This window comes from Anneissia japonica, unplaced genomic scaffold (genome assembly GCF_011630105.1).
Source record: "Anneissia japonica isolate Jap-2015-1 unplaced genomic scaffold, ASM1163010v1 scaffold287852_len814684_cov197, whole genome shotgun sequence".
Taxonomy (NCBI): domain Eukaryota; kingdom Metazoa; phylum Echinodermata; class Crinoidea; order Comatulida; family Comatulidae; genus Anneissia; species Anneissia japonica.
The window spans coordinates 545,638-561,019 of NW_022704998.1; the positions used below are offsets into that span (position 1 = coordinate 545,638).

The following is a 15,382-nucleotide window of genomic DNA, read 5'->3' on the forward strand; positions in this document are numbered from 1 at the left end:
TAAGCACAGTGATTACTAAAATCTACAATGATTACTAACCAACATGCATGTTGTCAGAAGAAATGAATGAATTAAAGGCGTATAATAGGAGTGTACAATAGCAAATTAAGTACTATTGTAAAGCTAGAAAAAAGCAAGACCACCCAACATTGTTCACCCTGTTGCCCACCCACCTTTACAATGGTATATTCCAATTGGGTGGTTTATGTCCTGGGTGGTTTATGTCCTGGGTGGTTTATGTCCTGGGTGGTTTATGTCCGTATACCATTTTCCCCACCCTCAGCTGTGGTAATAAATAATACAAATAACTGCAATAACAGTGAGATTAACAAAAATGGTAATATAACAATTACTAAAATGCCTATAACAATAACAATTATAACATGATTAAAAAGAATAAAAATAACAATGTCAACCAATACCACCAAAACAAAAACAACAATCAAAACTAGAGGAATCACTCCACACCTCTGTCCTGTGTCTAAATACTGAATAATAAGCAAGCCAGCCATTTAATTATTTTCTTTTATTCTCGGGGTTAAAAAAGAAAGAATGTCAGCAACCTTGACTCTGTCCTTCGACCTTTTCTTCCAAAATCATCTCTTTCTTCGAATATTCTGTACCACTCCTATAAATTTTATGATGATCTATTCATTAGTTTTTGAGTAATCTTGCTAAAAGGCCGACAGCAGTGAATGGGTGAATACATAACCTCCTTTGACGGGGATTATGTCAATGATGTAATCTGAAATGGTACTGTAGCTTCATGCTTCATTTTAAAATAACTAATGGGCAAACACCCCACACAAACGCCTTTCACAATAACAATACATTTTGGACAAATTGGAAATGATCTGGTGGTAATTCTTTATCATAAAAATCCTAGCCTAGTGAATTATATAATTTTTTTTGCTTCATGTCTTTAAAACAAAATACCTATTAAAACATAGATTCTATTTCTGTATATTATCAATTATGAAACCAGATAGTTATTTATAGAAATAACAACTACAGAATAAGAATAATATAACTGACAGTGGGAGATAACTGGATAGAAGTCTATCTCCTTCACATTGTAATGTTGTTGACCTTAACATTAAATCAGATTAATGATGCGTGACAGTTGTTTGTAGAGAAGGTTCATAGAGGAAGCATGTAGTGATCATGCACAAACATTGTGCCGCCTTATTTGTAGTCATTTGTAATCATCCAATCGTATTTGGACATATTATCAAGACATGAATTTCTATTTCTGTTAACGTGATATCCTAATAATAATAAGTTCAAAAGTCTAGAGTTCATCTAGGTCATGACCTGTTTGGACAATACGAAGAAATAGGAAATAAAATAATACAATACTCTTGTATTTAGCTAAACTCTTTTGCCAATTTTCTTGAAAGTGGACCAACTTTGTCTGTTTTGAGAATACATGCTTTTGACTTTATAGAAATGTCACTACTTATGGTGACTGTTAGGTTTGACAATGGGTGTCAGCATGGGTATAACAATAACAGGGGGTGTGTCAAATACTGGCAAGAGAATTAATGAATATAAATGGTTTCACTTTTTTTCAAAGGGTGAAAGGATCTATACATGGGATAATGCATGTGTCAGTGAGTGTATCAATGGGTGTGGCATAGTATTATGATGTCTGTGAATTGGTTGGTGTAATAACAGTCTTGAATCACAATAGAAGCACTGACAACTAAAAATTTGGAATGCTGACGTCAATAATAATAATAATATATGTAAATTTAACTACAACCTAAGCTTAACAAAAATGCACTCATCATAAAAGGTTTTTACAGATGCAAATAACAGTGGCGGATTAAAGGGGGAATAGTTGGCCAGGGTCCCCTTAAATTTTCCAAAATCATCTTTTGAAATGGAGAAAAAAAAAACAAAATTGCATTAAAATTTATGTCTAAAGGCCAACTCAGACAGCGTCGGCCGACGCAGCCCGACACGATTTGTTGTCGCGTTGGGTCTGTGTGAGTTGAACGCAGACGCGATGGTGTGCGTCGGGGGCAGTCGCGTAGTAGAATATTAAATGTGTTTAATATTTCTCACGACGGCTTAAGACTGTCCCCGACGATAAATCGGGTCGGGCTGCGTCGGCCGACGCTGTCTGAGTTGGCCTTAAAAGTGCGATTTCTAGCATTCTAGAGGGCATTAAATTATAAATTTTCTTGCCTCTGCCCCAACCATTGTGGAATTGAGGTGGTATCTATCTGTGAAAGTCCTTCCCTGGGCCCCTCTATTTCAAATTTTTGAATTTGCCACTGAATATATTCTTGCATACCTATAATCTGCAACAATACTGTTCCTTTAAGTTGGTATAAAATCAACTGCCCTAAAGAAGGCCTACTTGACATTTAAATGGCCACTATGCCTTTATTGTTCAGGTAAATCAGTAGACAATACTTATAAAGATATACAGCATATACTATCTGTGTTTATGACTAAATAAATATCAATACAGGATTGCTTAGTTGTTAATTGAAAATATAACAATTTTTCTTGCCAATTAATGGGCACATACTATTTGTTTTCAATATGTGGTGGAGACAAGCCAAACCAGCCACTCCTTGCAAATCGTGTTTTACAGATAATGCCCAAAACATGTTGGAATGTCAAAACATTTTAAAATCTATTTTATGGCACTAAACTAAACTTTAGTGATCTATTGATGGTCTCTGTCTGATAAATGCCCAAAATCGTGAACTTTGAAGGGCGATTTCTCAAATACTGTTCTTTAAACAGCTGTAGGCTTAAACTCCTACAACTTCATAATGAAATGACTGATTCAAATTATTTTTTTACCATTTCATGACTCATTTTACTGTTTTAACCCTGTAGTAATTACTAAAAATTAATTTTTGCGAGGAGTGACAGGTTTGGCTTGTCTCAGCCAAATATTCTATGCATAGATTTATAAGTTGGTTTCTAATCAATTCAAAGATGTTTCATAGTAAAAGATCTGTAAAATGTAAATCAATAAAGCATAAAAAAAAAGAAAAATTAGTTTATCGCTGGAAATGAACAATTTACTTTTATGTTTCTTTTTAAATGGGCGATATAATGTTTTAATTGGTGTTATTCCTATAAATACTACCCTGGCCCCTATTACCTTCGGCATGAATTGAACTGCTCAATTGTATTGAAGACAGACTATTTGATTGGTTGAATGATTGTCATATTGTCGTACATATAGTTTACCTTGGTAAAATAACATAAGCTGTTTTCACAGAATGTTTACATATTATCATGTTTAATTTTACGTCATTAACTTGTAATGATTTATTTTTTATGATTTATGAGAAAGGAGTTAACAAACTTACTGGAGGGCACTCAAACACTTCATTTTGTAATAGGGTTATCTACAGCCATGGACCTATTGAGCCAAAGCAGTAATTCGAACACCAAAGGCAAAATCGGTGATGCAATACAACCTGTGCACATTGCCTATTTCCAAATTTGGAAACCCCAATCTATTAAAGGCGAATCTAGCATTGAGAACAGTTCCATAGATAGCTGCACCAGACATTACTGGTAGTGTTTTTCGTAAATAATGATTTATTTGATCCTATGCTTTTTCAAGCAATGGTACCCGTTGGTTTGCAGTTCACAAATAAACTAACATATTTGGCTACAACTTTATTTTTAAGGCAATGAAATTTCAATTCCCAAATGCTAATTAGCATCCAAATATAGCACAATCTCATTTAATTTTAAGCCTTTGTTGTTCCGTACTTACCAATTTGCGAACAAAAAAATGTCGGAATTTAATTCAAATTTATTATTTTTCATTTATTTAAAAAAATAGCTGACACTGATCAAAGTTTGGTTTCCGATCTTCATACATTCAATTAATAACTGGTATACTACCACAAACAAGAGAAAACAAACAAGGAAGTAAAGTAAAACAATACAAACAATTTTTTTAAATAATAAATATTTAGCTTAATTTGATAATGTTATTCTTTAGGGGGTACATTTAAAATCTAAAGGCAAACTATTCCAAAGTTGAAAACTAGACTATACGTAACATAACTGACTAGTATTGGTATGAACTTGTGAACAAATTGAATTATACTAATAAACTCATAGACATGCAAATACTCTGCTGCTTGAATATATTGGAGAACATAACTAAAACAACTTCCCCAAATTCTAAACCATCAAAGATACATGACTGAATAAATGGCCTAATGCACAAGGAAAATATTATAAGGTACACCATGTCTTGATGAAATAATCCAGATTGCACTCAACTAGCCACCCAATTTACAAGGCTAGTCAATATTTTTATTTGTCAACGTTAATGAGTTCAATTAATCCTGTTCTGAGTTAATCCTTTTACAATCCACAAGGACTAGCTTCACAACTAAAACTACTGATTAAAGACATGGCACTGCACAACTTAAGCTCAAATCAACCAGGTCATTTAGAATTACCAAAAAAAAATTGTAGGTCAAAACATTGTGCAATGTGTGCAAATAAAATGAAATACCAATCTACAAAATGTACAAACCCATGTATGAAAAAACATTTATTTCACTTTTAAACACACTTATAAAAATACATAAGTACAGTAAATGCAGATACAAAAGTGCTGATAAACTGTGCAATGTTTCTCCATTTAAATCAATTTTCAGAATACAATTTCAATATAGAAAGGCCTTGAAAAACAATGAATGGAAGAACCTAAACCATGTATATTTATGAAAATAGCTAGCTCATTTGTAGGCTCTATAAATGTAGTTTAATTAAATCAGCCAGACATATTGTACAAATGCAATTAAAAGCATTACAGTATGTTAGTTTGGCACAAGTATAAACAAAAACAAAAAATGATTAAAAGACTTATTCAGTATGTTTGATAGTTCAGCACAAGTATAAACAAGAAAGAATCATGGTCATAGTTTAAGTGCCACATTGTCTAAATAATCTGTTGATAAAAATAACTTGCAAATACTTTTTCTGTTGAACTGTATTCTAGGTCTAAGAAGATGTATTGTTAACATCATAAACAGATTTTGCAATCTTCGATAGTAGTCTTTTTGCTTGAGGTCATTCTTCCAGTTGGCTCCCATAAACCTACACTTCTAAATGCCTATAACTTACGTAATTTGACAGCTATGAACAAGTTATCTCTTAGTTATCAACCATCAATAGACCCTAATAGATAAATCTATAATAAAGATAAGGAAATATTCAAGTTATATTTGTATATTACAGGCACCTGGATTCCCAGGGTTTATAAATCTAAGCAACAGATTTTTGAAGCATGTGCTTTACTGTAGGTAATTAATAAGATAACACAATACAGTTCACAAGCCTATGTTCCAGTCCTGTCCTTGTAATTTTAATTGTTCTAATGTTGCTATTAGCTATACCACCACTCCTCCCCCAACCCTATTGTTTATGTTTCTCTATGGATTGTAATTATATCATGCATTCAACCTATTTCTTATTAATTATAATTAGGCCCACTATCAAAAATGTTCATACTAAAATTATTTACAAAAATTTCAAGGCCCAGCAGAACTACCAAACTTTGCAGCACTGATTTGATCTGAAAATAATTAAGCACTGAATAACACCTAAAAAAAAATAAATCGTTTGTCTGCCTTTTATGTGATGCTGAAAATTAGGAGGGGCGGATGCAAAAGATTTTTTTTTTTAGTTTTTTTCTTTATTAAAATTAATATATTAGATCCCAATGCTTACAATTAAGTTTTCCAAAGGGTATTCATCAGACTGAATAAAAATAGCCCATAATCGATATTTTGCAATGATTTTACCTTACAAAAATACCTTACATCAGACACCAAATTTAGACAATTTTCATGTGCAAAATGGAGAAAATGAAAGATCACTTTTTAAAATTTGTGAACAAAGAAAAAAAAACTTTTTAAAAAAATGCTGCTCCTCTTTTTCGGTGAGCTGGGGGGGGGGGCGCTGGAGGGCAAACAAACAATTTTTTTAGGCCTATAATAAGCAATTATTGCAAGGTTTTTAAGGTACTGAAAATAGCGACCTGCAGGAGTCTTTATTGACTGAAAGAATATAAAATTTGCTTATAAGATAGTGTTTTTTTTCTAAATTACATAAGAAATAGAAAAACTATTAAAAAATATGTTCTCTTTCAAATATGAATAATTATGGCAAATGTCAAGGGGAATATTTTTTTTTTTTAAGTTCAACGAAAACTAATAAATTGTTGGCGAATGAAAAATATAAATAAATTACAATTTACCTGGTGCAAAAAAATAACAAAAGTTATCGCTGACTTGACTACTGGCTAGTATCTAAAGATCTCATTCAATGTGGGGATATTATATCTTGTGATATTCGTCTGGATCATCAAGCGGTTTCAATAAAACTAGATTTATACGAGTCAAAACATGGCCCAGGACTATGGAAGTTTAACAACAGTTTTTTAAAGGATGAAATTTATAAAAATTCAATAAGCAAAATTATTAATGATATGGTATTGAATAATTCAGAATCGATGAACCCTACATTACTATGGGAGTATGGTACATAATCCCACACATAAAAATAAATTATTTAGAAATACGTTCATGGAAATACTTAATCCTCCTCTATTCACAATTGAATAACAAATTGGCAATGCCATCACAAGCTATCACATAAATCTTGACAGTGTGGACAAAACCTTAGAAGGAAAACCTGCATGAAAGGGGGGGGGGGGGGACATTCCACTCTAAGCATTGGTGACAAACAAATAGATGATATTACTAAATACTGAAGTACTAAAATACTGTAGTACTGTACTGTTCAATTAGTTGATTGATCTTTTTTTTCTCTTTGTCTTGTTTTTTTGTATTATATGGATATTAATTGTCTGAAATAAAAGAATTGAATTGAATTGCAAGTAATAATGAGATGTGATGTGGATCTGCATACAATAGGTTGAGGGCGGTATATATAATAAGTTAATTATCTTACCTGTAAATACATTACATCTTTGATTCTGTATTCAGCTTGTAACTTGGTAAATCCGTCAGCTGCTAAGTTCAGTAATCCCACAGCTGTTCCAAGTGCTGTAACCAACAACATGAATTTTATGCTACATAAATATTTTTGTTTACAAGTTTAATGACATTTGCAACTGGAAGAATATTGATCAAATAATGTAATTAATTTTAATAAAGATATTGTTAATGAGGATGTGGGAATAAATGATGGAATATCTATAAAAATAATAAAATAATGCAAAAATAAATAAATATAAAACTAAAATTTAATACTTAATTAAAGCATAGAATTGCTCAATTAAAGAGGGATTAAATGATTTTTTAGTACAAAAATCATTAAGCTGATTTAAGAGTCCATGTAATGAATAGTGAAATCAGCATCCTCTTATAATTAACAAAAAATATTTAAACTTTATAATTACTATAAAGTATATGCAGCAGCAAACTTAAAATATTTAATTATATTTTTGAAGTTTATAGTTTAACACATCAAATAATAATGAGTTATAATTTAAAAAAAAATGATTTCAGATGTTCCAAAAAAGAAGAGAAAATGCTTTATGTACCTGCTTTCCTTTTATCAAGATTTGTGTTTGATATACTGGCAACCATACACTTAGCCAAGAAAAACAGTGAACTACTCCTTTCAAATAGTGAACCTGTAAGCATACAGATAGCAGGTTACAGACAACAAAATTAATACACCCTACCCTCCCCTGTCAATGCCACCTTCTCCCCTATCAATATTACCCTTTTCTTTATCAACATTTCTTCACTCTCTCCCCTACAACATCTTCAGCCAGCCTCTCTATCAACACCAGCCTGTTCCTTATCAGCACAACCTTCTCCCCAGGCCTGGAAAAAATATTTTTGTGCCTCCAACCATGAAAATCATCTTGATCAAATGCCTCCAGCACAAAATGTTATCTTTACACTGTTATAGCTAACAGTAGTACATTAAATGGTTTGGAGCAAGCATAAATATCAAATTTAATTACCCGCATGCATTAAATTGTGATGTGTAACAAAAAAAAACATTTTTTTTAATGCCTCAAGGGTTATGATCAGTGCCTGTAACCGCCGGTTGCACACTTTTTTCAGCCCTGCTTTTCCTCTATCAACACAAACCCTCTCCACAACCAACATCCCTATCATAACTACCCTACTGTTGATACTCCTCTACCCTATCACAACCAACCTCTTATATTACCACCTTTTAATCATCTATTTTTATAAATTCTTCTTGATGAAACCTTGTTCCCATTATAATAGTCAATTATCTCTTTCCTTGTATATACATATACTTACATTACATTAAATACAGTGTATGAACGCAAGTTTAGTTTAGTCAATCATGCTTGTAATGATCATTTATTTACCCTTCTTTTTTTCATTCATTGTACAGTACAGCTCTATAAGCCTTTTTGTGGAATGACCAAAGTGAAAGTGACATTATTATTCATTCTCTCCATTGACATAATCCTCTCCCCTCCCATTGCCACTACCCTCCCCTATGTTTGTCATGAAATTTAGTTAGCATACCTTGTGCTAGCACTTGTGCAATCTTTTCATCAAGTACTTGAATGGAATGATGAGGCATCTTTAGGTAAAGCTAAAAACAACAGGAAATGCAAAGAGTTAATATACTCTATAACAAACTCAACAAAAAATTAAAAATAATAAAATCATGTCTAATCAATAATAATCTGCTACATTTATATGGATTAAAAACAAATATCATATTTTCCCTTTCTCAGATTATAAGCGTATCTTTAACTTTTGAGAAATTTTCAGGCAAAATGCTTCACACAAGTCCACACCTAAATTCAGTGTTTGTAACAAAAATTGTAAGAATTAGGCTGGATATTTTGTAAGACCTAGCCCAATCACGGCAACAGCTCCAAATTTGCTTGCAATGTTGGGCCTTCAAAGCCAGTACCCCAAAATGTCCCTAACTTTGGGTTAAATGGGAAGGCTTACTGTTCAAGGACACTACAGTATATCTGTTTTCAGTGGGGCTGACGGAGAAGTGATAGTTACACATTATGGAAAAATGTAGTATAAATAAATCAGGATTATGCGGATGCAAACTTTTAGATACACTTTTAATATCAAATAATATGTGCTAACCTGTATTTGAGCTAGTTGAATCTTGGCCAATATTTCTGTATGATTAAAGAAATTCTCCTGAGAAAGGGCGATGCATTCAAGCAGGTGGGGTAACGAGGAGGTAAAGTCGTTGCTAGAACAGTAAAGCTGCGACAGCTGCAACAGTGTTCTATTTGAAGATGGAGATAAACAAAAAAAAACTCTATTAATACTTCTTTCTCATTTTCCTTTGCCTAAAATATTTTATAGTTTCTACAAAAATGATTTGACATGTTCCTTGAATATGTGTTGCTATAATTGTAATAGTACTTGTAGATGATAATGTATTGGTGTTACTCAACACTTTTTGAAGCAATCACGACTTACTTGACACTGTGAACTGAGACTTAGTGGTTAAAATACCTATCTAATTCTAGGATTTTGGGTCCAGATTCTACAAACTGTTATATTATTTTTCTCATGACAAAAAAACCCCTCCAAACTTACAAAGCATTGTATTCAGTATATTTCATCTTATGTGACAAGCCAATGTAGGACAAGTATTGATACTAAAATTTAACCTATAGAGGGCTCACTATTATATGTTATAAAGTTCTTTACATACAGTAATAAAACTGACACATAGGTGTCAACCCTTCAAAAATATTTTTAAAATAAAAAAATTACATAAAGATATATTGATTGTGATATAATTTACTTGTCCTCTTTCAAAACAAAAAAAATACATAAACAAATCCACTACAATTTCACCTACTTTGCATGTACCTCTGCTGTAAAGCCTTCCCTGCTGGCTTTACAGTTCTCAATAATCTCATAAATTAAACTGTATGCTTTGGTTGTTTCTCGTTTCCTTGTTAGCAGACTCACTTTCCTAAAAAAATAAGCAAATACACAATCCCATGTCAAACATTTTTATAAATGCAGATGCTAAAATAGTACATTCTAAAGTAAACCATAAGCCATTTTAATGAGTAAGAACCCTGTTTGGTATCTTGAGGGGAGGGAGGGAGTAGATGGGTCAAGTATTTTTTTGTGTGAAAAATGAAGTGCAGAAAAGGAGCGTGGTTGCCCTCAGATGTTTTACTGGAGTTCTCTACACACTTCAGAGATACATAAATACATTAAATCAAAACACTGAAACCCTCCCCCACCCCCAAACAAGTGTATATTGATTGGGTACCTGAACATGGCTTCCGATTGGCTGAGAGATGCCATACTGATAAGAACTTCTTCAGCTTTTGCAATCTCACACTTGTGCATTGCCATCTCAAAATTAACTTGTAAACGACAAAGCATCCATAACTGTCAAAATAATAAATATCAAATTCTATTATAATGCTCTGTCTAGACTACCAAATTTTATTTGACAAAATACTGTTGTATGCCCATATATAGTCATGATGTGCCTATATATGGTCATGATGTGATGTTGCCATGACCATATTTAGGCATGTCACATGTTTTTGTCAAATGATAGTCTGGGCAGGGCTTACAATACCTATTAATAATATTAAGATTAGTTACTAGGATTATTAACCTCTTAGAACACTTTCAGTAGGTGACTTCTTTTTGGGACAAGCTGATAAAATTGATGACACTGAAGATGGTGGTGGTAGGGCAATGCTGACAGTAATGATTGTGATAGTAATCATGGAGGTGATAATAGTGATGCTGACAAGTAACTATTACGATGATGACGGTGATAGTAATCAATGAGGATTCTGACTGATGACAATATTGATGTGCTGGTGACGGTGGTGGTAATTACAATGAGGATTATGACGGATGATGATACTGATGATGATGGTTGTAATGATAGTTGATGATTACTGATAAATTAAACATTATTCATTTTGAATACTACTGGCAAAAATGACTTCTACAAATATCACTGCCTTCAAATTGCTTGTACAAATATCAATACCTATAAATATTTCCAGTAAAAGAAAGCACCAAATGCTTAAACTGTTCCTAAATTAAGTATCTAGATTCAACATGATTTACCTTAGATTGTTGAGATGATTCAGGGAATTTAGACTCAGCAAATTTTAGTATCTGTAGCGCAGCTTGGTAGAGTCCATCGTGGAGGTGCAGAATTGCTTGATGGCACAAAGACACACACACTGCCTCACTATCTAAGTTGAATGCACTCACTGATTGTGATGAGTAGTTGTTGGTGCCGAGGAGAAGCTGTGTGTGTAAGGAACACAAAGAACTGGAGAAAGAAACGGAGACTAATTTTTAGTTAGTCAATAATAATAATAATAATAATGTTATATTTATATAGCGCATAATGCCGGAGCTTCTATTAGATACTTATATTTTCCAATTACAGGTCTCCCTCCATTTAAAGACCACTACTGGGACCAGAGTGTCCATGCAGCTTTGGTCTCTAATTAGAATAATAAAGATAAAAGACATTTGTTGATTTGGGACCACAGGAAAGTTTTCGGTAAATAGAGGGGTCTTTAATTGGAGGGAGACAAGTATAAGATATACTGTATTTAAGGTACTTGAATTTGATATTTAAATTACTTAATTTATAAGCAAGTGTTTAACTTTTAAAAAGAAATTGAAACAAAATAATTTTTTTACCAATTAACAAAAGCATGCTAAATAATACCATTTCTATTTTCTCTGGAAAAATCCTTAGATCAAGGAAAAGTTTGTAAACCAGCAGAAACCAAATTGCTTTTCTCATCAGACTGTTGATAACTTATTCAATTACTTAGAAAGTATAATACATACTCCAATGTACTGAAATACATGCCATCATGTTGGGATACTTCAACTTTAATTATGTCGTCATCATCAGGAATGAATATTCAATTATTTAGGAGCAATTCAATGTTTTAACTGAACTTTTAATTGAGTTTGTTTCCCAGTTTCTAGTACCTTATTATTAATGACACAATGGAACTTTACTGGCTGTTACTAAGATTAAGGAATATTTTTGAAAACTTCATCGAGGCCAACTAGGATATACAGGTGACTGTTAATAGCAGGCCTGCCACACATGGCATTGCATATCTCAGAGTACTGACAATGGAGCTGATGGAAGTGGGGGCATAAAGGGAAAGTGAAGGGATGCTAGCCGGGAGTAATGAGATGAAATGTCCCTCCCTCACTCTTATATAACACCGGTCTGCTAATCTGGCACTATACCTGTAGCCATACAAAGACCAAAGGGAAGCTTGCTGGGCTAGGCTGACTGACATCAGCTGAGGTTGGTTATGATGGCAGTTAATAGCATTGCTTCTTGACAAATATTCCATTACCCTGTATAAACAAAATCATTAGGCTAAAATGATAATATTCATATCAAAATCTGATGTACTAGATTTCTTTATATACATTTGTCTGTAAGGACTTATTAATTTTTCAATATTAAATAATCATTGAATTGTTTGAAGAAGTTTACTTACTTTGCTGGCTGTAATTTATGCAGCGCTTTGTGTTGAGCAAAGTTGATCACTCCAAGTGAGGTTAGATACTGTTGGGAACATATGCCATATTTATTATTTACTTTTTCCATAATTGTACATAATTCTTGTATTCATAATGGTATACTAATTCAAAATCACCTTATCAGTAAAACTGAACTTTGATAATATATTACAGAACAATTTAACCTTGGTGTTAAAAAAATTAATACTGAGGAACATGAAAAACAAAGGCAATATCAATTGATTAGGGTGCTAATGTGAAACAATTTGATATGTGCACCTTTAAAATGCTATATAATTGTCGAAAAGAATGGTTACTTATGTCAAATAATCCTGATTTAAAGTGGCTCTCTGATAGCATACATCATTCAGTAAGTAAGATTGCCATTATGTCAATGAGCTTACATCACACTCAATAGCAGGATGACGAGCCATTGATATTTCATTTCAGCAGGCATACAAGAATGATTCAGGCCCAACATCAATGGACATTTTACTTTAGTAGGCATACAGGATGAATGTGGCATAAATCCTTTAGATGCAGTTTTTAACTTACAGGTAAATTAAGCTCTTCTGATTTTGTGACAGCTCTCTCCAGTAACAGCGTTGAATTGGGCCCATCTACACCTTCTAGTCGATATAACCAACCCTGGAAAAAAATGTACAAAAATGTTAATATATATTTCTTCTTATGTGATGCTTAATAATCCAAGCCTCTGAATGGGTCTGGTGGAGTAAATTTAATACTGTAAAACAATTAAGTTGAGAGATTTGAACCCAGGACCATGGCACTCAAATCTGAGCATGTTAACTACAGCTCCAGCCCTCAAAAATTAACGCCGGCATTGGGCAATGCTGACGTAAACGGCGGCGAATAGCGGAAAAAAAAAAATAACGAAAAAAGTCGCAGACGTGAAGATTTGAAAAGGTAAATTTCATTCTCTACAAATTTGCTCCATAATTAGCAACATGTTTTGAGGAATGAGTAAAGCTTTGCATTTGTAATTTACACTGATGGATCTACGACATCCAAATTCAAAAGGTCAGTATGGGTTGATTTCAGGGCTGTAGCTGAGACTAAAAACTGCCGACGTTATAACCGGTATCAATTTTATAGCGCCGGCGATTTCCTTTTCTTTTCTTTTTTGCCCACATACTTTTTTTTCCTAATTTTGAGGGCTGCAGCTCCAGTCTTGCTATAATCAGATTAAAAAATAAGAAGGAACATGAATATTATGTATGTTATCTTATATATTTTAATGAAGAACAGCGGAGTAGCATAGAAAAAGACATGTGAAAGACACTCACCAAAGCATGTTGAAGGCAAACTGGGTCGTTTGCTTCTTGAGCCATTCTGATAGCTTCTTTTAAAGTTAGAAGTGCTTCCTCTCTATCAGTAAAAACAAAGAACATAAAAAAAATTACTGTAATCCTTTTATAGATAATTGAATGGATAGAGAATCCTATGAAAGACCAGAAGCACTAAAATGGTGATAAATAACAGCATGCAATGCGTACTCCTTCCTGATGCACCCACTTGATGCTACCCAAGAATGAAATAAAGACCAACAGTATATATTATGAAAGAGATGATGCACTAAATACTCACTGCAGCCATATTCCTCCAATAGGTGCCAAAGACTGCCATCAAGACCAGCGGTAAAGGATGAAAATGATGGATAAGGACAAAATGTGATGGGTACTGATGGAGGTGCTATGCATCCATAGGGTGGCATGATTTGAAAACAGATAATGGAGAATAGGATGTGCCCAAAATATCTAGAGATCTAGACAAGTATTGATAATTGTATATCAATGCAATATTCTTTGTAGACTTACTTGTGGCCAAATCTACTATGTAAGCTAGCTAAATTGAGGGCAGCATAACGATAGCTTTGGCTAAACTCTTCACTGCTGTTGCTCATAGTGTTTGGGGATGATATCCGATCGAAGTAGTTGTACAGACTATGAACAGCTCCACAATACTCATTGATGCGCAAGTAGTTCAGAAATGAAAGGTATCGCTGAAAGAAAAAATATTTTGACAGCGTAAGTGTTTTTAAAGAGGTACCCACACACCAAATTTTCACTTACTTGTGGTTAGTTATATCTGTTAATAATATATATATATATATCTGTTTATCTATGCAAAGTTTGTTTGTGCCTCTAGGGACCTGCATGGCCCCCCCCCCCCACCTCAGTGCAGGCTTACAATGACTAGTACACCAGACGGCAATCCTCAACTCCAAAAAGTTGGCATCTTTGCCAACAATATCACATCCATCCAGTGGTGTATACACAAGAAGATTTGGGGGGTGGGGGTATGTGTGAGGGTGCACACCCCTTAAAAAAAAACAAAGCTTGTATCTCTTTCGACTGAAAATTTGCTGAACATATCATGTAACCTTATATCTTGCCAGCTAGTTCTGCCCCCTTCCCCGTTAATCATCAAGCTGCTCAAATTAACTTTCTCACCCACATTAGCCTTCCCATGTCAAATTTTTCAAGCACCACTGCACCCACCCATGTTTTTGTGATGACTTACTGTTGCAGGTAATTCTGGGTTGTTTTTTGTAAGATCATCAATATGTTCTTGGAGTTTGTGAGGAGGCATTGCTTTGCATTCTTCATTCTGAAGGAGGGCAGCCTGCTCTGACATAAAGAATTCAGCTTGACGATGTGAGAAAATACCACTCAATGACAAATCATGCCTGGAATAGAAAAAATCTTTTTAGTCAAGAAATATTAACTGATTCATGTTTCCGAATAAATATTATATTACTTATTGTTTATATTACACAGGAGTGGAAGGTGCAGGAC

At 33.5% G+C, this 15,382-nt stretch overlaps 1 protein-coding gene across 1 annotated transcript in view; it reads right to left on the bottom strand.

Annotated features, from left to right (window-relative positions):
- Positions 1 to 15,382, bottom strand: part of LOC117105170 (anaphase-promoting complex subunit 5-like) — a 23,028-nt gene that overhangs the window by 5,006 nt on the left and 2,640 nt on the right. Inside the window, exons 5-17 of the mRNA XM_033246242.1 lie at positions 15,108 to 15,273; positions 14,402 to 14,586; positions 13,871 to 13,952; positions 13,119 to 13,211; positions 12,542 to 12,609; positions 12,282 to 12,395; positions 11,121 to 11,331; positions 10,297 to 10,418; positions 9,871 to 9,987; positions 9,138 to 9,285; positions 8,550 to 8,619; positions 7,574 to 7,666; positions 6,979 to 7,073 (exon numbers count right to left, since the gene is read on the bottom strand). Of these exons, the coding sequence (XP_033102133.1) occupies positions 6,979 to 7,073; positions 7,574 to 7,666; positions 8,550 to 8,619; positions 9,138 to 9,285; positions 9,871 to 9,987; positions 10,297 to 10,418; positions 11,121 to 11,331; positions 12,282 to 12,395; positions 12,542 to 12,609; positions 13,119 to 13,211; positions 13,871 to 13,952; positions 14,402 to 14,586; positions 15,108 to 15,273 (1,564 nt within the window). The remainder of the gene's footprint in view (positions 1 to 6,978; positions 7,074 to 7,573; positions 7,667 to 8,549; positions 8,620 to 9,137; positions 9,286 to 9,870; positions 9,988 to 10,296; positions 10,419 to 11,120; positions 11,332 to 12,281; positions 12,396 to 12,541; positions 12,610 to 13,118; positions 13,212 to 13,870; positions 13,953 to 14,401; positions 14,587 to 15,107; positions 15,274 to 15,382) is intronic.